Source organism: Myotis yumanensis, unplaced genomic scaffold, assembly GCF_028538775.1.
Source record: "Myotis yumanensis isolate MYYU_CA2020_CCGP unplaced genomic scaffold, mMyoYum1.0.hap1 SCAF_11, whole genome shotgun sequence".
In the NCBI taxonomy this organism is placed as follows: Eukaryota; Metazoa; Chordata; class Mammalia; order Chiroptera; family Vespertilionidae; genus Myotis; species Myotis yumanensis.
In genome coordinates, this window is record NW_027223762.1 from 63492908 (window position 1) to 63517536 (window position 24629).

At 35.7% G+C, this 24629-nt stretch overlaps 1 protein-coding gene across 3 annotated transcripts in view; it reads right to left on the reverse strand.

Annotated features, from left to right (window-relative positions):
- ZC3H6 (zinc finger CCCH-type containing 6) overlaps positions 1 to 24629 on the reverse strand; it is a 57241-nt gene that overhangs the window by 24740 nt on the left and 7872 nt on the right. For 2 of the 3 annotated variants that reach the window (XM_070429745.1, XM_070429747.1), the window contains exons 2-5: positions 11509 to 11677; positions 8001 to 8123; positions 3583 to 3859; positions 186 to 319 (exon numbers count right to left, since the gene is read on the reverse strand). In XM_070429745.1, the coding sequence (XP_070285846.1) occupies positions 186 to 319; positions 3583 to 3859; positions 8001 to 8123; positions 11509 to 11677 (703 nt within the window). Of the gene's footprint in view, positions 1 to 185; positions 320 to 3582; positions 3860 to 8000; positions 8124 to 11508; positions 11678 to 16759; positions 16884 to 24629 lie in introns of those variants that run through there. The other variant, XM_070429746.1, reaches the window with a different exon arrangement.

Below are 24629 nucleotides of genomic sequence, written 5' to 3' on the forward strand. Positions count from 1 at the left end.
CCATATTATAATCATGACTAATTCAAAAACAATTACTTTTTTGGAATTTATTTATATTAATTTGATCTGAACTAAGAATGATTCATTTTACTAGAAAAGTAGCATTAAAATCAAATGCTTCATTTGTAGCCAAATAGGTTAAATGATGGAGAAGCTAATCTCCTCATTATGTATAAACTCAGTACCTCTTGAAAGTCATCCATTCCTGAAAACATACTGGGCCCTTTACTGACTCTTCCCCCACGGTCTTTGCGTTTGATTTTCTTCAGCAAACCTCGTCCACGACCAACATTAAAACTTTTAAGCCTCTGTTCAGTACCTAAAAAAGTTAAAATGTACTTCAAATACTATAGAAAAACAGTACACTTGTCAATATATTAGTTTATTGGAAACAGCTGTTTTGTTTTTTGTTTTTTTTTGGTTAATTCTCATCTGAGGATATTTTTTTTCCAGTGCTTTTAGAGAGAGTGGTAGGAAAGGAGGAAAGGAGGGAGGGAGGAGGGAGAGAGGGAGAGAGAGAAAGAGAGAGAGAGAGAGAGAGATATCAACTGACGTGAAAGAGACACATCCCTTGGTTGCCTCCAGCACGTACCCTGGCCAGGGCACGGGATCGAACCTGCAACCCAGATACCTGCCCTTGACCGGGAATCAAACACAAGACCCTTCAGTGTGTCGCTGATGCTCTAACCACTAAGCACACCGGCCAGGGCAACACCTTATTTTTTAACAGTCTATAATGTACAGTGCATTTTTCTCCTCTAAATTCAATGAAAAAAATTATTTCAATCTTTACATTTTAAAACTTTCTGGGCATTGCTTCTTATACTTTTATTTTGTTTTTTAATCCTCACCCAAGAATATGTTTTCATTGATTTTTTAGACAGAGAAAGGAAGAGAGAGAAACTTCGATGTGAGAAACATTGGTCAGTTGCCTCCCATACCAGGCCCTGACCTGTATGGGATTTGAACCCCAACCTTTTTTGTATACAGGATGACGCTCCAACAAACTGAACCACCACGCCAGGGCTCTTGTTTCTTAAGGGATGTTAACATTAAGGAAGACAAGGAACAAGGATGTACATGGATGGAGAAGTCAAATCCAGCTTCATTCTTTTCAATTTTCTTTAGAAAAAGAAGGCTTTCAGTTTTTCAGAGAATTAAATATTATATTCATCTCTATGGAAGACACTGTAGGTATTTGTGGTTAATTTATAGTGAATTGAGTTTCTATTGATAATTTTGAGTACATAGCACATATATTTCCAAGTAAAACTTATATCTGTCTTTTACTTTTTTAAAAAAATATATTTTTTTATTGATTTCAGAGAGGAAGGGAGAGGGAGAGAGAGATAGAAACATCAATGATGAGAGAGAATCACTGAGTGATGACCTCCTATACACCCCACACTAGGGATTGAGCCCACAACCTGGGCATATGCCCTGACCTGGATTCAAATTGTGACCTTCTGGTTCATAGGTTGACACTCAACCACTGAGCCACGCCAGCTGGGTGACTTGTCTTTTACTTTTGAAAAACTTGCCATTTAAAAGCATCTAAAAAGATAGCCAAATAGCAAAAAGTATTTATTAGGGTAGGAAGTTAAAATACAAAATGATTTCTTATTTTACCAAAGTCATATTGAACTAATACATTTTCTAATGACCTTAAACCACAAAATAGGCAATAAATATTCGAATAAAAAGTTTTATCTCATTAAAAGAAATTAAAATTAAAAAAATAACATACCAATTTTCACCTCAAAGAATATTGTGTGTAGGGACCTAGAGAGTTTTGCATTTTCACACACTAGCAGGGATCATCACTTTTTTAAACAGGCACATCACTTTTTTGGATATCACCTTGCTATATGCATCAAAAATCTTCAAATGTGTGGCTATGTCTTTTGACTCAATTCTACATTTCAGAATTTATTCCTAAGAAATACGTTTGCCAAGATGTTTTCTGATATATGTATAAATATGCAAGATTAATCACAGAATTTTAAAAAACTGGGTACAACTTAAATCTCAAACAATTACATCAAACAAACCTAACAATTTGTTAGACAAATTATGGTATATTTACTTTGACTAGAATGCAGGCATTAAAAGCTACTCATTAACATAAGAAGTTAAGGGGGGTGGGGAATAAAATTACCACAGTATAAATAGTTTTTGTTAAAAATAATTGTCAGAAAAATTCTAAAAAGAATGTACAGTACACCAAAAATGTTCAAGTAATTACCTCTGGAAGTAGGGATTAAAATTATTTTATATTTGATCTTTGTTGGATTATCTTGTCTACACATAGGAAAAGTTTTCTGCATTTGGCCATATATTCCTTCCATAATCCAGGAGAAAACAAATGTCAAAAATAAATGTATCACTCAGTTCATTAACAGCACAAACAGAAAGAGCCTGATGGAAAACCTCAGCAGGAAGGGATGAAGAGGCCTCCACGTTCGGGTATTCCCATGTGGAGTCATCTCCACACCACTGTTTGACTATAATTATAGTAGCAGATGCATGGTCAAATTTCTTTTCCTTAGTTCAGCAAAGCCTAGTTTCATATTTTTCAATTAGATTTTGCTAAGAAATAAAAAAAAGCCATAGAAATAACCAAATTTACTTATAACTAACTGCTTTTCTCAACAATTAAAGGATAAATTCACACAGTTTGGGTGCCCACTGTTTAACCTCAGCCTCATCTTGCTCCAGTTTTCTTGAGTCGAACACATTGACTGAACATTTCTTAAGCTTGCTTTGACCTTTATGGGGCCCACCATGTCTTTCTATGGTAACTTGCCCTGACCTTCCCAGGGACCATGTGTCTCAATATAGCAGATGAATAGGTGATGACTGTAGAAATTTCTTTAGATTAGGTTCTTATTTCCAATCTTGATATATGTACATAGTCCTAAGTGCACATGCATAGCAAAGGTAACCACATTTTAAAGCCTAACAAAAGAATAGCTTCCCAGCCCTCGCCTGTTTGGCTCTGTGGTTAAGGGGTAGGATCGTGGGTTCAATTCCAGTCAAGGGCACATACCTCATTTGCAGGTTCAATTCCTGGCCTGGTTGGGGCGCACTCCAGAGGCAAGCAATCAATGTGTCTCTCTCACATTGATGTTTCTCTCCGCCCGCCCCCCACACTCCCTTACACTCTCTCTAAAAAAATCAATGGAAAAAATATCCTCAGGTGAGGATAAAGAAAGAAAGAATAGCTTCCCAAAACACTGTCTTTACTGGTCTAAAGTATATAAGTACTTAGAGCATCAGAGACGATGGAAAAAGGTAGGTTATTTTTTATAAGTACAGTAGTATATTTCAGGGAAAACTATAAGAGGAAAATTATTTTATACTTTTACATACTTTTAAAATATTAGGGTATCTTTATAATTCAAATATTAAGATTTCATACAGATTGAAATATTTATAGATTTTTGTCCTCAAGGACAACAAAATAAACAAAAATGAATAAACTGATCTTGAAAAGGGGCTAAGAACTAAGTTTTTACTCCATCACTACCTATTTTAATAAGGTTCTTATATTCAAAAACAGATTGACAATTTAAAACTTACCTTGCTGAATTCCTTTCATTCTTTGTTTTTTCCCTGGTTCTTTAAAAAATGATGATCCTAAAGCAATACTGGAGGGTTCTTTAGCTTGTCTGTAATGTTTGAGCTGACTGTCAAAATCTTCTTCTGTTTCCTGACTGTAGTTACCGAAGTTGTCATCACTGTAGTTACCGAAGTTGTCATCACTGTAGGTACTGTACTCACCATATTCTTTACTTTTAAATTTTTTGTTATATTGACTCCTCCTTGATGTCATGTAGCTTCCTGATATGTGCCCATGCTAAGTGGAAACGGACAATCCACTGTTAGGATTTTTCAGTTACATACGGGAATTGTAGTAACATAAGGCCTCTTTTCTCCCCACCGAAAGTTGGAAGAAAGGAGACAGTTATTAGTTCTTGATTAGTACTGATCTAGGACACCATTTAAAAAAAGTTAAAAAGTAAATACTACTCTGATATCATTAAATTTCATAATGTTCAAAGATCCTTGCTGGGATGTTTTATTCACTTTTTGTTTTCCATGTCCCATGTCTCAACATTTGTACATACAGGATACTTAGGTGAATTCCTGTCATACATGAATTCCTTAAACAGAAAAAGTCTTTTTGAAAATAAGGAAAAGACAGTAAAATAGCTTGGGGGAGGGGTAGAAAAAAAAATATATATATTGTTCTAACATTGAAAAGTTCCAAAATTACATGTTTAAGCATATTATATTTAATAAAAAATGATATGTTTAGACATTTTTCTAAGAAAATATTTGTATCTGAGGTCTAATATTGAAAAATAGATTATTTCTCTAGAAATAAAAGATATCTAATAAATAAACTATTCATTAAGAATTATTTATGACAATATACCTTATTAACTTTATTGCTTCTTTACTAAAGCAGGTGAAAACAGCATACTTTTTAGTCATAGAAGTTTACTTAATGACAGTATTCAAGACTATTTCTATTCACTTTATTAGGTCTATCATATCTTCTGTCAATTTTTTTTTATTATAAGAAAGCAAAAAAGATTGTAATTACAACTTGGGAATCCAGATAAACCCAGTTTATACATTTTAACTGTGATATAAAAATACTGCCCCTGCCAGAATACCAACATGCGACTATGAGTTTTTAATGAAATGCAGCGAAATATTAAGTTCTTTTCAGTAATTAGAAATTAGAGAAAATATGTAATTAACACAATCAAGAAAGTCAATTAGCTCATAAATTTCAAATACTGAAGACATTGTATTAGATTTTTTCATTTGTTTTAAGCAGTATTTTTAAAATTTATAAAATATTCTCAAGTCTAGCACTTCAGAAATTCAGAAATCAAAACAGTACTCAAAAGGCATGGTTTCTGATTTTTTAAGCCAATGAAATAAAACAGAAAATGTTTAAATTAAGTTAATTAGTTGAATGGTATCTACTTTTTAAAATAAAAATGTAATAACACTGCCTCAATAATATATCCAATGTTTTATGACTAAAAACTACTTTTAATAGGTGAGCAGGAATTTTTCTCTAGAGATTAGATGTTTATCATAAAAGCTTTTAAGTCTTAATCTAATTAAATTCTCTGATTTGTCATGGCCTTCACAAAAATAATCTTCATATTCCTAGTTTTTAAAAGAATTATCCCTAGCTTTCACTTTATCTTCTCCCTAGTTTTCACAGCGGCAAACATCCTGTCTCAGGGCTCCTTTGCCAGTGGAAGTCTCGCGGCTTCCGGAGGGTCAGAGCCCAGGCTGGCCACAAGCAGCCCCTTTCGTGCTCTAGGAAAAAGTCTCCTTAGGCTGCACATGTTCATCATCTGAATGAACAAAACACATGAGCAAGGATCTAGCAAGTGTTTTTCAAAGCCCAACTGAAAAAAGATAAAAGAAATGAGAAAAACTATCAATTCTACCACAGGATACAGTTTCTCTGACCACTATGCTGGCTGGTTAGTAGGCCATCTACACTGCTAGAACATCTTGTTTCTGCCAAACGAGAGCTGGCCCCCCGGCAATCTCTGTCAACATGAAATAAGGGACCAGGAGGCCCTGGACAAAGGTGAGGAAAAGGGAACATATATTAAGTCCTCTGGTGTTCATATATATTCTACTTTTGGCCTGTAATTTTGTAGATGTTATTTCGTTTTTCTTCATTTCTTTGAGTTCTTGAAACAAAAATTCTTGCATCTCTAGGGATATACAATAGTTGATATAATGACAATAACTATATTGTTTAAGAAAATGAGTCGTTTAAAACAAATGTGCTATTGTTTGTACATACAAACTGATCCTGTCCTTCACAGTGGCCCCCAAATAAGTTTATATATATTTAAGATATTTATAAACTTATTATAGTACTTCTGCCACTATTTAAAATATTCTGCATCTCTTCTTTTGGAATTACTTTTAGTGACAGCCTATGAATTAACAGTTTATAAATCTCAATCCTTGATATTTTCTGAAATAGCAATGCCCATCTTGAGCATTTCTTCATTCACTGGAAGAGTATCCAAATGACTTTTGACTATTTCTAAAAAATAAATCTAACTGCAAATGGTGAAATTCAGGTACTACATCAATGTCTGCTGAAATAGAACTAATTTAGAAATTCTGTCATTAGTAGTAAAAATAATTCTAATGAATAGTTAGTTGTTCAAATGCTCTGAGAAAAACTAAATTAGGTCAAAGATTATAGCACTTGCAGACAAGCCAGACTGGCAGAAACTGGGCCTCAGAAAGTCTGGGGCTTTTCAGATAGGAGCACACTGATGTGGACACTCTCCAATGCTCCTGATAGCCCTGATCTTTCTAGCACAAAATAGTTTTTATACTGAAGACTTTGTTGAGACAGTGCAACATATTTAAGATATATATATATATATAGTTTATTATGATGTCTTAAAATATTTTCTTTAAAACACTTCAAATAATTTTTCCACCTAAAGAGGTAGATGTCACAAAATTTGTATGTTGAAGTTCTAACCCCAGTACCTCACAACGTGACTGTATTTGGAGATCAGGTCTTTAAAGTGGTGATTAGGCAGTTAGGATGGGCCCTGATCCACTAAGACTGGTGCCCTTATGAGAAGAAATTTGGAGACACAGAGAGACACCAAGGTTGCGTGATGCACAGAGGGATGACCATGTGAGGACAGAGTAGCAAGAAGGTGGCCATTGACAAGCCAAGGAGAAAGGCCTAAACAGAGCCTTCTCTCTTCCTCAGAGGAAACCACCCTGCCAGCACCTGGATCTTAGACTTCCAGCCCCCAGTCTGAGAGAAAATAAACTTCTGTTGTTTAATCCACCTGGTCTGTAGTATTTTCTTACGGCAGCCTAAACACAGCAATTCATGGTGTATTTTAAAGCATGTATCTTGTAAAATATCTTTGCAAAAGATCAGAAAGCAAGGAAAAAAATTGAAAGTTTAGTTTTTCCCTTTTTAAGAAGCAATACCTCAAAACCACAATGAATTCCATTTCGTACCCATTAGGAAGGCTAGTATAAAAAAAAAACCAACAGAAAATAACAAGTTTGACAAGGATGTGCAGAAATCAGAAAACCTCATGCATTGTTCGTGGGAATGTAACACGATGCAGCCTTTGTGGGAGACAGGATGGTGGTTCCTCAGAAAATTAAACACAGAATTATCATACAATCAGAAACTCCATTCCTATGAGTAGCACTCATGTTCATAGCAATATTATTTACAACAAAAAGTCGAAACAATCCAAGTGGCCATCAACAGAGGAATTAATACACAAAGTGTGGTATATGCATGCAATGGAATATTATTCAGCCTTAGAAAGGAATGAAATGCTGACACATGTGCTGCATCATGGATGAATCTTGAAAAATTTGTAAGTTAATAACAAAAAAACAAATATTGTGTGAGTCCACCTATATAGGGTACCTAGAGTGGGCAAATTCATAGAGACAGAACAGTGGTTACCAGGAGTTAGGGGGGAACTAATGAAGTTTTATTGCTTAACGGGTGGGGTCCCTCGGCCTAGCCTGCAGCTGACATGCCCCAAGGGGTTTCGGATTGCGAGAGGGTACAGGCCAGGTCGAGGGACCCCACCAGTGCACGATCAGGGCTGGGGAGAGACCACAGGAGGGCTCCAGGGCGTGTGTGGTCCGTCTCACCCATTCCCCATTGGCTGGACCCCAGCAGCAACCTATTGGTCAGAGCATCTGCCCCCCGGTGGTCAGTGTGAGTCACAGCTACCAGTCAAATGGTCAAACAGTGGAATGGTCGCTTAGGCTTTTATATATATGTAGATAGAAACACAGTTTCTGTTTGGGATGATGAAAAAGTTCTCAAAATGGATTCTTGTGAATACGCTTAACACTACTGAACTGTATTTTTAAATGGTTAAAACTGTAAATTTCATGTTATGTGTATTTTATTACAATAAAAAAAAAGACAATACCTGAGGAAATGGAATGTCATAATCCCTGTAGAAACCAGTTCTTTTTTTGTGGGAACTTTCTGTATGTCCGACATCTGAATCAAGGCTGTAGTCTGAACTGTCATCACTAGATGGAGAATTATGCTAAAAGAAGGAAAAAACAAATACGTTACTTTGCAAAGAAAAGAATATTTAACTAGTAACTAGATAAGCTTATTTCAGCCAGAGGGGCTAATCAATAGATTACATTAGCCTAGTAGGTGCTAAAGTGTTTATTAAAAATTTCTTGTTCCAGCCCTGACCGGTTTGGCTCAGTGGACAGAGCGTCGGCCTGCGCACTGAAGGGTCCCGGGTTCGATTCTGGTCAAGGGCATGTACCTTGGTTGCGGGCACATCCCCAGTGGGGGTGTGCAGGGGGCAGCTCATCAATGTTTTTCTCTCATCGATGTTTCTAACTCTCTGTCCCTCTCCCTTCCTCTCTGTATAAAATATATTTTAAAAAATTTCTTGCTCCAAAGGCCACCCCCCCAAAAAATTCTCTAAAATTTTCTGAGGGAAAGCATATCTTCCCTTCATCTCAGGGACTTTGTGACAGCATTTTCCTCATGATACTTTTGGCTCAAGGACTTCAAACAGGAAATAATAAATCTCTATGCTCTAAAGAAACCTTAGATATTAGTTAATTTTAAAGGAAATAAAGTTGGTTCCTCATCACCAAAAAGGGTTCTAGAACATGCGTAGAGTATGAATTAATTTACTTTTACCTAAAATGGCTTTAAAGTTCTTATTCTATTATATGAGTACCCTAAAGCTAAAAGATATTAAAACATTCTAAATTATAAAATAAATCCAACCCATAAAGCTGAACAAAAGTGAAACAGAAACCACCAGTAACTGATAGTGACAAATATCATTTTTCAAGTATAAGTACAATTTCTAAAAAAAAAAAAGTCATCAAATCTCCTCCATCTAGTCAAAATAATTACGTTCCCACGTTGAGCATTCTTTAAAGAATTCCTAAAGGTCTTATCAGTTAAGAACTGCCTCTGTATTTTATCCTTATTGCATTCCCAGTATCTAGACCTAGAGCAAACTCAGTTAAAACTTGGCTGAGTTAATTGAACTCCGATGCTTTTAGAGTAGATCTGTTTTCCTCTACTACATTCTTTTTTTAAAAAAATGTTTTTATTGATTTCAGAGAGAGGAAGGGAATGGGAGAGAGAGAGAAACATCAATGATGAGAGAATATCATGGATCAGCTGCCTCCTGCACGCCCCCTTCTGGAAGTCAAGCCAGCACCCTGGGCATGTGCCCTGACTGGGAATGAACCGTGACCTCCTGGTTCATGGGTCAATGCTCAACCACTGAGCCATACTGGCCGGGCTCCTCTACTACATTCTTAAATGCTTTTTAAGGAACACAATCTGTTTTCCTCTACTTTGTTCTTCAAATGTTCTGGGGTTTAGTTTTATGGTGCTGTTAGTTCTGTTTTTATTGACTTGATAAGTGATATGAAGAAACCTTTTTACAATTATGCTATGAAATGCTTCATGCTTAACTACCTAATCTTTGTTGGTAAGGGTTTGAAATAAATATTGTCCATTTAAAAGCCAAATTTGTTCAGTCGCTAACAGAAGTCAGCTCCAGCTCAAAGGAAAACTTTTCACTTAAACAAGATAACTTGCTTAAGAAAGAAGTAGCTCAAATGAAGACTGCTTCAGGAAGAACTATCAGAGAATAGAAGTTCTGCTTAAGGGAGAACCTTACGGGCTCACATATATACTAAGAAGTAATCTTTAACCTGGAATTACCAAGTGGTCTACATTAAAATAGCTGGAAATGCTATTTAAAAGTTATTAAAATTTTAAGTGAAAAGGATGTTATACTTTTTCTTCTTTTTCTGGGTATTGTTGGTATCTGTTCAAAGTGTTTGAAAGTGTTCCTTTATTTTTTGTTATTTTATTTATTATACACTGGTAGTTTATTTCCTTCAATATGCTGAACTTGATTAGTAAGTACTAAAGTTCAAGTCTAAATTATTATGTTTTTTATAGAACTCTTTACCAAAAAACATCACATCACATCATGGTGAGTGAAAAGGGCAAGACATACAATTCAAGAACAAATTAACAGTAAGCCACTTGGTGACCTCCTTAAATATTCAAATAGTGACAGAAAGAATTTAGGAACTTCAGTGATTTCCCCAAACATGCAATTCTTTTCACAATTTTTGCTTTTGTATTCTATGGATTTCTTTGGCCAACTATCTAATTCCCACCTATACTTCAAGATTTACCACAAATGACCTCCATGTCCAATACGAAGAGAATGATTTACTAAAGGATATAATAATCAATTAAAATGGTATTTTGGAAGATTTTAGAGTAACATAAAAATGTTTATCTGTAATATTTTAGTAAATATACCAAATATAAAATCAATTAAACAGTATGTCTCCAATGTTAAGGGGAAAAATCACAGAAGAAAAAAGATTTGAAGGAAATATATAAAAATGTTAACAGTGGTTACTCTCGTTAGTTTAATTTTAGGTGGTTTCTTTTTCCTTTTATATTTTTGAGTGTCTTCTTGGAGTAAAAAACTTTTACCTTGGGAAAAAAGACTTAAATTAAAAAAAATGTTCTTACTGACTTAAGAGAGAGGAAGGCAGAGGGAGAGAGAGACAGAAACACTGATGATAAACTCTATCGGCCCTGACTGGGAATAGAATTGGTGCCCTCAACCAGGTTCACTCGGGACTCTGCCATTTGAAAAAAACACCTGTTGCCTGTCTGTTTTCTGGAAGTTCCTTTTACCTTCCTTCTGCTTCATTATACAGTTACTATTTGTGGTTTAGTCTTATCCATTTGTATTTTTGACATTTGTGGGGATAGCTTGTTACTTCATTTTTTGTAGATATTGTAACTTTTTGGTTTTGACAATACCCTAATTGCTTTGTTTTTATGGGGAAAATTCAGAGTTTCAAAAACTACCTGGGTTCTCTGTCAGCATAGTTTTCCTTTCTACTCCACCCCAACTCACATTATCTATTCAGCACTCTACTGTTTTCTTGATAGCATTTGTTTATCATGGGTTTACTGCCTCTCTCCTTCCCTTTTCAAGGTAATCTCTATGAGAACAGAGGCCTCTTCACTTGTTACTATAACCCCTAGCACACAACACGGAGACTTCCACAGCAAGCACGTGATGCCTGTAAATAAATCAATAAATGGATGGACAATGCCAATGCGGCTAATCTGTATCTGCAGAGAATGAAACTTTCATTCCCTAAGCTTCAGCATTCTACAAACTTCCATCAACTAAAAAGATTTATTTTAATTTGCATTAAAAGCTACCTTATTTTTTAAATCTTTAATTCATATAATATTCATGTTAAAAATATATTAATCACATAAATAAAAGATATAATCCATGTTTTATAAGAAAATAAGCAATGATTTACACTTTCTAATTTTCAGTATTTTATATTTCATAAAAATTTACTGAAAATAAAAAGTAGATTCTAACTAACCTTATGTTTCTCACGTTTTCTCCTTTTGGATTTTTTCTTTTCTCTTTCTTTCTTGTGTTTTTTTCTTGATTTTCTGTAGGCTTTCTCATTTTTCTGCTTCTCTTCCTGTTCTTGTGTTTCTTCAAATCCTGCATCATCAATTTCACCGTCTTCTAATTCACCATCTTCTCTGTAGAAGACAATGAAAATTTTCAAATGTCCATTCTAAAACAAATCTTACAGGAACATTTCCCAAAGAAAACAAGCAGGTGAACAGAATTTAAGTTATATTAACTTAGATCAGGGTTGGCAAACTTTTTCTGTAAATGACCAGATAGTAAATATTTTAAAATTGCAGGTAACATATAGTTTCTGTTGCAAATTTTTCCTTGTATTTTAATAACTCTTCAAAAATGTAAGAACCAGTCTCAGCAGCCAAAGTTTGCCAACCTCTGATTTAGATTAAGATTATTCTCACAAAATAAATGCAGTACCATCCCAAAGTATTACAATAGTTACCAAATCCACAAAAATACCTAAAATAACTCCAGGAAGGGGTTTTTAACTTAGGGACCTTAGACAGCTAAAAATAGTTTTAAAATAAAAGTGAGAATTAATCTACATTAATTCTTGCCATAGAATCAACAAGCAAATTGCAACAGGTATATAAGTAACAAAACCTTTGCCATAAAAGCAGAATAGTAAATTCCTCAACTTGAATCTATAGAAAATATTCAGAGTAATACTATAAATCTAATTCTACTTTCCAAATACTAGTTATCTTTGCTATTGTGGAGGCTGAATCCTAGAAACAAACTTTTATATCGATTATGACATTTTCCTAGTTATAGAAGCCAAAATGTTCATTAATAGTATTTTAAGTGCAAATTAACCAACTGACATAGGAAGATAAATACATAATTTTAACATTTAATCCTGCTTCCATAGTTTGAAAAAAAATGCGAACTACTACCAATAGTAGATGCTAGTGCATAAAGACAGATGTCTTTGTGTTACTGAAAGCAAATGAGAAGCACCCAAACCATGGTGTATGCATTTAAAAGATACTTTAAAATCCCTAGAAATGTGTGATTTCTAAAATACAAAACTGATCATGTCACAGTATTGCTAAAAATCCTCAGTGATGACGTGATAGCTCACAATGCTTCAAAACAATCCACTGGGAATAGAAGAGGGATTCTCAACAAGATTGGCCATTAGCTGGAGTTGCTGGACAGTGGTATTTGTATATGAGGGTTCATTCTTCTATTATCACGTTAGGATTGACGTTTTCCATGATAAAAAAGTGTTATCAATGATCTGAGGATGTCAAAACTCGATATTGCCCAAAGGCTCTTTATCACCGAGTCTCTGCTTACTTGGCTACTTTCAATTTATTCCAAGCCTGAAACATTGCTTTAGAGCAGCGGTTCTCAACCTGTGCGTCGCGACCCCTTTGGGGGTCGAACGACCCTTTCACAGGGGGTCGCCTAAGACCATCGGGAAACACATATATAATTATATACTGTTTTGTGATTAATCACTATGCTTTAATTATGTTCCATTTGTAACAATGAAATTGGGGGTCACCACAACATGAGGAACTGTATTAAAGGGTCGCAGCACTAGGAAATTTGGGAACCACTGCTTTAGAGTCTCTCATTGCCCTGCTCCTCTCAACACCCACCCCCTCACTCCTTCACCTGGCCAATTCCAATTCAATCTTTAGGACCCAGTTTAGATATCACTTCCTCCAAGATGTCTCCACTGACTACACAGGTTTAAGTGAGATGCTCCATCCTAAGTATTCCCCCAATAACTCTCATTTCTGAATCACTGCACTCTACACATTATGTTTGAATGAGTTGTTCACCGGTTGGTGGAAGCAGGGTATATGAGTGCCTTCCAAAGCTGTATCTCTAACTCCTAGCATGGTGCATGCTATTTACAGAATAACCAAATATATAACATCCCTAACCCTTGCTATTGTAGAATAGGCCCATGATATTACCCCAAAATGACTGTGAAATCAATGGTATTAGCCCACAGTTTCTATGATAGAAGCAAAGAGGTATATATCCAGTCAGGTGAACTTCAAAATTTCTTGTGAAGAAGACCTGACATTTTGGCTGTTTTAATTTAAAAATTCTGAACGTTTATAATACACTAAAACCATATGGCCCCAGAAAAATGAGTGCATATATTCACAAAAAGACAAGTATTAGGATGCTGTTAGCAGCTTCGGGCATAATAATGAAAAAAAAAATATAAACAACCTAAATATCCATGAACATGTGAATACATACATAAATTGTGACATACTTATATAATACTACTAAGAAAAAATTTAACTACGTCTATACACAATATGAATCAATCTTGTAATTATGAGAAGCCAGACACAAGAGATTCATTTGATGCTATTAACATGCATCATGAATCCATGCTTATAGGTCAGAATAGTGATAACCTCGAGGAAGATTGTAACTGACAAATACCAGGTACTTAAGGAGCCTTCTGGGTGTTGAGATATTATTTATACTATCTGTGTGATGATATTATATACACATATACATGTGTAAAACTTCAAGTTGTACATTTAAGAACCGTGTGCTTATCCTAGATAGTTCAGTTGGTTAGAGCAGTGTAATGATATGCCAAAGTTGTGGGTTTGATCCCCAGTCAGAGCACATATAAGAAGCAACCAATGGATGCACAGATGGGTGGAACAACAAACCCATGTTTCTCTCTCTCCCCCTTTCTCCCAAATCAATAAATAAAAATTAAAAGAATCCTGAGCTTTGCCGTCTGTATTTACACCATAACATTTAAAATACAAACAACAAAAAGTCTTATAGGTGGTCATTGTCTCCTCCTACTTGATTCATATTCATAAAACCACTGGTTCATATTTAGCATTTTGACTAGAACTATTTAAATACATAAAGTATTCAAGCTGAAAATGCTGCACAGAATTTACTAGTAAGTCCTCCTGCTTTACATAAATTCTTTTACTGTGAAATATGGGACATTTATACTTATTAGACATAAAACACTGAAATTTTCACTGTTGTTAATTCTCACCTGAGGATATTTTTTTCCATTGATTTTTAGAGATAGTGGAAGGGAGGGGGAGAGACATACAGAGAGAAATGTCAATTGGTTGCCTCCCACACCCACCCCAACTGACGCCTCGGATTGAGCCTGTAACTGAGGTATGTGCTCTTGACCAGAATCAAACCCATGCCCCTTAAGTCAGTGGGCCAACACTCTAACCACTGAGCAGCCTGCCAGGGCAAAACATGGAAAATTTTTTTCTTTCTTCTCCCTTAGCCTACTTATCATTTCAGCATTCAAACAATAACAAGTTTAAACTTGTGATTTTGTGCTTAGTAACAAAAAATAGGATAGAACAAGGAAATAAAGAGCAATGATCCACACTTCTATGGAATGCTTCCAAATGTTTTCCAACAGCTTTGGGCACATCTGGAAAACATGTGTGGCATAACGGAAAGAGGAGACTTAATGGGAAGGAAGCTGGATTCTAATTCTAGCTCTGTCACCAGAGTAAAATAAAGCTTCCTTAATTGACACCTACTGATGTACTAGACATTAATCCAGCTCTGCAAAAAATTAATAGAAGACATAACAAAATAACCAAGGGTGCTAGCATTCTCTAGTTTGAGTTATCTCAACACTATCATGAAAGCTGTTTTGTTTACTAAACCCAAGATAATTTTTAAACTTTAATAAATCAAAAAGAGGAGCTCCTAAGTCAATTATATTTGGATGACTTTTATGAATGTAAAACAGTGATTATGTCCTTTTAAGAGTCATATTCCATTTACAGACATGCAAATAACTGTCCAGTTATTAAACAAAATTACTTTTTAAAAAAATGTTTTTAGTCTGGCTAACATAGCTCCGTGGTTGAGCATCGACCTATGAACCAGGAGGTCACAGTTAAATTCACAGTCAGGACACATGCCCGGGTGCAGACTCGATCTCCAGTGGGGGGGATGAAAGAGGCAGCCGATCAATGATTCTCTCTAATCATTCATGTTTCTCTCTCTTTCCCTCTCTCCCTTCCTCTCTGAAATCAATAAAAATGTATTTTAAAAATATAAAAAAAGTTTTTATTGATTTTTTAGAGAGAGAGAGGAAGAGGGATAGAGAGATAGAAACATCAATGAGAGAGAAACATCATCCATCAGCTGCCTCCTGCACACTCCCCTCTGGGGATCGAGCCCACAACTGGGCATGTGTCCTGACCAGGAACCGAACCATGATCTCCTGGCTCATAGGTCGATGCTCAACCACTGAGTCATGCCAGCTGGGCACAAAACTATGTTTAAAAGAATTTATCTTTTAGACAAATCCATAGACAGAAATTAGATTAGGGGCTGCCGGGTAGATTAGAGGGAAGAATTCAGAGGATTGCATTTGTTTTTTGAGTGATAAAAATGTTCTAAAATTAAGACAGTGATAATGGTTATACAACTCTGTGAATATTGTAAAAACCAGTGAACTGCATACTTTAAATGGGTGAATTTTTGTCTCAATAAAGCTGTCATTTAAACAAATTATAATAAAGTAAAAACGGTTTTATCTCTTGATTTAAATATGTAGATTGGAGACAACTGGAAAAAATCATAACACACTGTGGTATACTAGTAAATTAAAGACTGGAATTGGTCAATGTCCTTACTGCCCCTGATATGTTCCTATTTTGAGGTCATTATTCACTAAATCCTCATAAACTGATCTGCCTCAATAGAGGACTCTACCTTTTTCCACTCTGGTTTTGTTGGCTAGTAAAATAAATGAACTAGAACCATTCGGTGTTGCCTCCACAGGCAGTTTCTGCTTCTTCATGCTGCCTAAAGGCTCCTGTTACAAACTACAGGTCAGAAGCTGCGTATTTGGAAGAAATACAAAATTCTCACTGAAAGGCGATACCAGTACTCCTGACAGGCGATACTACACAGACACTACTCATGAATATGAGCTTCTTGGGATAAGCCAGTGGTTCCCAAACTTATTTGGCCTACCACCCCCTTTCCAGAAAAAATATTACTCAGCGCCCCCTAGAAATTAAATTTTTTTAAAATTTTAATAGCAATTAAACAGAAAGATATATGTATTAATGTTTCTACCTTTTTTGTAAAATATAGTAAAGGTGTAAATTAGAAACATTGAAGTTTGAAATTATGAAACTATTTATTGAACTCAGAATAGAAAGGTAATACAAAAAAAGTTAAAACAAATGCACCTGTGGCCATCACTGCCCCCCTGGATCGCTGCAGCGCCCACTTTGGGAATCACTGGGATAAGCTGTATCATCCTAAGAAGGACATCTTCCAGCATGTCCCGAGAGACTGTGAGATGATATCCAGGACTTCTTCACAGTCCGGGAGCAGACATTAGAATAGACTGCTTAATCTAAGACCAATAGAACACAAATTTCCTAAATGCTTGAAACTATGCCCTGGTACAACGTCCTCTCTCTCTTCCCACATGATAGGTAGGTGAACTGCTCTTGACCGGCTCCCCACAATCTTCATGTCTCCACATTGCTATACAGACAGGCCCAACCACAGGTGACCTGAGCCTTGGCAGAGCACCTGTGATCTTCCAGGTATGGAAGATAGAAGGTCCTGGAGGTGCCTCTATAAGACTCGTACCCTCCTCCCTGCTTCATGGAAGCTGCTGTGAGGCAGGTTCTCACCCACCTTGCCAGCTCCTTACGCCACCCCTCAAGCTAAAAAACTGCTTAGCTACAGTATGGAAACTGTTCCTCGTATTACCTATGACCATCTGGCCTCTTAGGGGTCAGTGTTCTGCTAGTTGAGGGACATGCGGAGCTAAAGATGCTGATTGAGAATGCCTATGTAAGTAATGAACTGGCTGAACCTGTCAGCAGGCTTCAAAGAAAACTCGCTTGAGTTTCCCAGGCTTTGTCTGTACCTTCCCCGATCTTCTCCCTCAACCTGTATAGCTTACATGGGACCCTCTTGATTAAGCTCTGACTCAACTTTCTACCAAACTAGGTACTTCCCCTTAAGGCAAGTAATGGCTGATCATACTGGGGCCATGAAAGAGCTACCTGAGATGTCTTTATGATTTTACGTTTGTCCTCAACTGGCCCTTGAACATTTATGTCCTAGATGGCTTATTGTATTTGTTTCAGAAAACGTTTTCCTTTACAAACCACCAGTGGTAAAATCTGGATATCTACAGCCTCCAAAGCATTTTTGCCTTTATCATTTATCGAACACATTTTGACACCTGGAATGTATCTGGTTGGCTGAAACTCCGCTTATCCCTTTTTTACAATCTACAGCATTGGCAATTTTTACTTGGCTTGTTTTACTCCTTGAGCCAATCTTAGAATTTGTCAAAGCCTCAACCTAAATACAAACTCTTTCAGGAATGGGACTTGGTACAAGTAATTCTTTTTTGTTTTTATAACTGAATGTGGCTCTTCTAGTCTTCATTTCCTGAATCGACATGCATACTCATACTTGCGTCATCAAAATCTAACTTGCATATACAAATAATACTTATATGTAACATGTAATAATTAGACATTTATAGATATTTCTTTCCCATGTCCTTCAGGAAGCCATGCTTCTCTGGGAGTATCTAAAAAGATAGTGATTTCTCTGGAGAAAAAACTGTTATTCCCTTTATGCTAGAATCATGAGGGCTCTATTTTCAACTATGGGAGTCATATAACTTGGAAATTTATAAAAATGTGTTACTAACATTGAAGGTCTGGGCTGGGGGGTGGGGACAGGCTGGGACAAGTCAATAGGGGGAAAGGGGACAGATGTAATACTTTCAACAATAAAAAATTAAAAAATAAAATAAAAAGCATGGAACATATAATTCTGTACAGATAGAGATAATAAATGGCTAATGATAATAAATGACTATGTTACTGGTTTACGTAGTCCAAAAAAATGTTACTAACACTGACTGTAAAGGTAAATAATACTGTAAAGCCTAGCAGCAGAACTAAAGTCATTGCTCCAAGTAGTTGTAGGTAACAGCATAGCCCTAGATCCTGCTGCCCATAGAGTAATGAATGCCACAGGGAAAGCTGACCAATCTATACTCAAGCTAAATGAAAAGAGAAAGGGCCATCAAAAGTGGACTCTGAAGGAGTCTTAAGATCTGGTCAAAGTGAGGGATTCTTCAGTTATCACTCTAAAATGCCTTCCAGCTTCTCCTTATAATAGTTGTGGCTGCTCTTACTTCTCCAATGCCTGGTCTCCAGAGTCAGATCCGCTACTGCACAACTGCCATTTCATCAAATGGCACAAAATTTTATCTTGCAACACAAGGAAAAAAAGGGATTCTGATATTTAGTCAAGCTAAATACCAAGCAAGGTCTCTGATCAGAACTTCCACAGAGCTCATAACCCACACAGCAGTGAACCTTTAACTGCTGCTCTGTGTGGGTAGGACTAAGGGGTGGGGGAGAGGGCAGTTAAAATAAAACTCTGCCTAGTTCCCCAGCATGTGCACACAAAAGTGTTAACTATAAATCCCTGAGCCTAACAGACAACTCTCATATACCTCAACTATCTCTATAAAGCCTATGTTTTTGTGACATAAGCAGAAAAAAAGGGAAGAATTTCTAGTTCCTAAATGAACCAGTAATAACTTAACATCTAGAATTCCTCCCAATATGTAATACGCTTCATTATGTTATTCTCTCCCCTTTCAGCACATAGAAACACACTGAACTCATTTCTTACTCAGCTAACAGATAAAAAAGAAAAAAAAGCAAGCTCTGGTAGAGTTTCATTCTTTCTTGAAAGCTAATTATAGAGCCTTTTATTGAACAAACTATGAAATATGTAAATATCACAGTTAAAATTCTAAAGATTAAGATGATGCTAAGATTAAGATTAGTTTTCAGAGGAACATGCTAGAAACCTTGGACTAATTCTTAGATGTGAGCTGCAAACTTGGCTCTGCATTTCAAGAAACAAGGACTAGGTGTAAGACAAAAGTGCTTCCAGGACAAAAAAAAACAGACCGCTTATTCAAGAGAATCACATATTTTTGTGGGAGTGAGATCAGAGAGATATTTGTTCTGAGTCCTCATGAAGACACTATTATCTGGCACAATGGATACTATCGATAGTGTCCATATAATCAATTTAACAGCTTATGACTTACAGCATACTCCAATGTGAAGAACATGCTGCCACAGTTCAATTGAGAAAAAGCAATTAATTAAACAAACAAATATTGTTCAAGTACACAGTGCCCCATGTTCTGATTTAATCCAGGGATGAAATCCACATCTAGAGAAGTTATTCTCAAAAACTATGTATATAAGAATTTTCTGTCAGAAAAAAAAAGGTCATGAATTCATTTAGAAAATATTTATTCATCACCTTCTCAGTAGGGATACAATGGCAAACAAGAAAGAGACATGGTTTTCTCTTATAAAGTTTTTAATCTAGTGGTGGAGGTGACAGATAAACATCAAAGAATCACAAAAATAAAGTAACAACCATACAAGTATATGAAAAAGCAGTCGGGGAAAGTCTGGAAGGCTCTCCCTGAGGAAGTCATGAATGAACTGAGATGAAGTTAGCCTGAGAGATTAGGGTGGGCTGCAGGCAAACAGGAAATAGGATGAGCAAAATTTCTATGTAGAACTGAGACAGGAACTGAGACAAGGCCAGTATCCCTGGCTCATAAAGAAAAGGGGGGGAGGCTGGTTCAAAAGTATGCTGGAGTGACACGTGGCACTAGACCACACAGAGCTTTGAGCATCCTGAGAAAAAGGAGGAAGCACTGAAGAGTTTTCAGGAAAGAAGGTGATGTAATTAGGCTTTCATTCTCTAGATGTGGAGGGAAGCAGTTTGGACACACTACAGCAATCCAGTGAGAGCCCACAATGGAATGTACATGGAGATTCTGATGCCAGCCACACCCACTGTCAATGAGAACGCTTTTTCCCCAACAGTGTTGAGGCAGAAAAAAATTAGCTGAAAACAACTAATACTGAGAAATCAATAGGCTATTATCATTCAGACAATCCTCCATGAATATTTCAAACATTCCCATAATTTATACTTTTAAAATGTTACTTCATTATTTCTACTGAGGCCATTCCTTTTAGTAGGGTCAAGATTTTCCTTAAAAATAGGCTATGAATGAACAGTGAATTTGTTTTCTATATCTTAGCAGTACATAATCCCAATCATTTCAGCCTCAGAAATGTCAAAGTATGTGTGTGTGTGTGTGTGTGTGTGTGTGTATGTATGTGTGTATATATATATATATATATATATACACACATACATACATATATATATATATCACCTGCTGGAGGTAATGAATATATCAGTAATGTACTAATGAGACATCTAAATTCAAGCAATGTAACCCCCTAATGAACTAACTTCCAAGTATAAATTTGGTACAGAGTACACCATGAAGTCATAAAAGACCTCTGAACAAAGAAAAGGAGTCCTCAGAGGGAGATTTATGCTTTTATTTAAACACATTTTCAGAAAATAAAAATGATTAAGAATGAATGAGCTATATATACATTCAAATGAAGACCTTGAAAATGGGCAAAACCAAAAGAATAAGAATAAAAATAATAAATACAAGGGCAGAAATCAACAAAATAAAGATTAAAAAAATAGTGGATGTAAATAAAGCTTCAGGATATTTTTTAGAGGCAGAACCATCCACCACTCACTATTGCGTACCAGTCGGTCTCAATAGTCCTGCGGTCACTCTAATATAGACATGAACAAAAGAAATGTAAGTGATGCCATTTTAGCTGTCTTAAAAGAGGACAAGTTAACTTTGCTGTTTTCCCCACAAAGGCCAAATATTGCTGGGAACAGAACCTTTAAAAAACTTGGGTTGTTGGAGGATTATTGATCCATACCTTTAACAAATAATTTAAAAACAATGTTCAGTAATTTTGTCTATTCACTATCTTTGATTCCAGCTAATGTGTTCATAATAAAATAATTCTAAAGTTACATCTTGATTCAAAATTTGCAGTAAAAAAACCAAACTAGTGTGATAATTAACAATTATTGAGCACTTACTATGCTGCCAGGTATGTTGGATCAGTTTATTTCATCGTCATGTGAAATCTATGAAATACTATTATCTCAATTAATGAGGCACAGAAAGGAGACAAAGAGCTGAACTAATTGCTAGCAGATGGCAAAGCTAGAAACAAAACCCAGGCACTCGATTTCCAGACCCATCATCTTAACCATGTTGCTATAACAGCTACACACATGTTTGTTCTTAGGAAGAACTTGCAAATAGCCCAAACACTTCTCAGCTGATATAAAGATTTAAGAACCTCACCAACTGGTAGGCAGACTATGGGGTTGTTTACTGTAAAATTTTTTCCACATTTTTATGTTAAAATTTTTCATAATAAAATATCGGGAAAAGGAAATTTCATTGATGCAACATTTAGGTGGTATTTTAAGAGATGATACAAAGAACTGTTAAAATCTGAAAGCTGCAAAAAAAAAAATCTGAAAGCTGCATTTCTAACATGCAAAAGTAAATGTGAATTACTTCAATTCCACAGGAGTTATTTTAATGACTGTCAGGAAATAGTAGCTACCAGACTAGGCCTGTTAGACTGTCAAAATTTTTATTATACAGATTTTTAAAAAAGAGGTAAAAATACTTAAATGATGCAGAGATGGAAAATGGGTCTCCCTACTTCATTTCAGATCTCAGACAAGTTGACAGAGAGTGGTGCAGGGTAGGTAACAGCCTATTAGGTGAAAGCCTCCACATCCAAGTCAGAAGAGGGAAAGAAAAGAGGGGAATGCTGGAAGAAATAAAAATGCTGTTTTTACTAAGATTTGCTATTTAATTAAAACAAAACCAGACTCAGCACCAATATCCAGATAAGAATGGAATACTAATGAGACTGCCAGAATAGCAATTTTCACCTGCAGTTAAAGACTCAAACCAAAAAAATAACACACATACACAATCATCACCACCACCACCACCACCACCAAAAACCACCCCAAAATAAACCTTTTAATGAGGGCTCAAGGTTGTGGCAAGTGAAGTCACCTGTAACTGGAAATTAGAGTAGGAATGTTAAACAAGAACAATAACCAACAATAGATTTCTTAAAAGGACTAATGTTTTAAATTCATGGCATGTTAAAACTGAATACTTAAGACATTCATGGTAGGGTAGAACAGAAGCTCTAGAGCTGGAAAGATCTGGGTTCAAGTCTTGTTTCCCAAGTCTTATACTACCTTGAACTTGAACAAATTATCTCACAAGTTCTTATATGAACTTGAACAAATTATCTCACACTCAAATACTCAGGTTCCTCATCTATAAAATGGGATTAACCAATTTACCATTGCAGAGTTAAGGATAAAGATAGTTAGGATAAACCACTTATCACTATACCTGGCAGACAATCCTCAACTAAAATTTCCTTTCCTCTTTTGATTTACTTGAAATAGAACATTTGAATAAAATGGGCATGCTAGACTACAGTTACTTTCACTGAAATTGGGGAAAGTTATAAATCCAAGAGGCATGGATTTTAAGGAGAAATTGCCCAGAGAATAAATTACCAAAACAAGGAAAAGCAGAAAGGAAGCTGGAGTGCACCAAGTTTGAAGTCTGTTCATGAGGGCATTTCTGCTTTTCCTACAGCGTGTGTCAAAGCTCCCATATTTCCAGTCTCCTTAATGTAACAAAATACAAGACGGAATGTAGCACCTAGTGTTCAGAGTGGCTATGGTGACAGGAGATATTCATGATGACCCAAAGTAACTTAGAAAATGATAAATCAGTAACTATTTAGTAAGATAGGAAAGCACACCAAGTATTTTATTTACAAAGAGTTCCTTTGAAAATACTTACAATAAAATTGGCTGCTGATAAAATGTTAATTCCCAACCCCTACTCAATGCCAGAAGAAAAATTAAGAATTTTAAAATATAGCCTTAAACTTGTATATTTGACATTATGAAGGAAAAGCATTCCATTCCTCAAACAGCCTTTATGCCATAAGCAGAGACAATTACATGACTCAAAACTGTGAACTCACTTGCCATAGTTTTTTTAAAAATATATTTTATTGCTCTCAGAGAGGGTGAGGGAGAGAGAAATAGAAACATTAATGATAAGAATCTATTTAGGACCTATTGTGTGCACTTACAGCAATCACAGAAGCAACCTAACAATAGGCAGTGTTGAAAATTATTATTACTCTATGGTCATGCCCTATTTTTAAAATTAGACCACAACTTTTATAATAATAAATTATAATTTAAAGAATATTTAAGGTTTATTAACATATTCCAGAAATTTAATATATGATGATAGCTTCAGCCCTAGCTTTGGTCAAATACTGGCGTTCACACTTGGACATTAGGCATTTAAAAATGTATATTTGGCCGAAACCGGTTTGGCTCAGTGGATAGAGCGTCGGCCTGTGGACTGAAGGGTCCCAGGTTCGATTCTGGTCAAGGGCATGTACCTGGGTTGCGGGCACATCCCCAGTAGGAGATGTGCAGGAGGCAACTGATCGATGTTTCTCTCTCATCGATGTTTCTAACTCTCTATCTCTCTCTCCGTTCCTCTCTGTAAAAAATTAATAAAATATATTTTTTAAAAAATGTATATTTGGTGCAATATATTTATACTGTCAAAAGATGTAGGTATTTCTTACTTATTCATTTTCATTTTTCAGTTCGCAGGCCGACACTTTATCCACTGAGCCAAACCAGTTAGGGCTCATTTTCATTTTTATTTGCTTACCCAAACTATAATTTTTAAACAGACTCCTATGTTCTCCAAGGGTAGAAATCAACCCACACCCTTCTTTATGGACTAGTATAGAGGTTATAAAGAACTCAACCCCACACATGTACCAGTGAGCTAACAATATTTTATTGTCAGTTATTCTGATCTCTATGCATTTTCAATGAATTCCCTTAACAGACTGAAACTTGTGTTTTTAATAGCTAAAAATTTGCAGACTTAAGTTAAATTTATTCCATATTCTCTTGTATTATATGAAAAATCCATATTCTTTATAAATTCAATTTTTAATGCTTTAGATTCAGAAAAATGCTGTCATATAA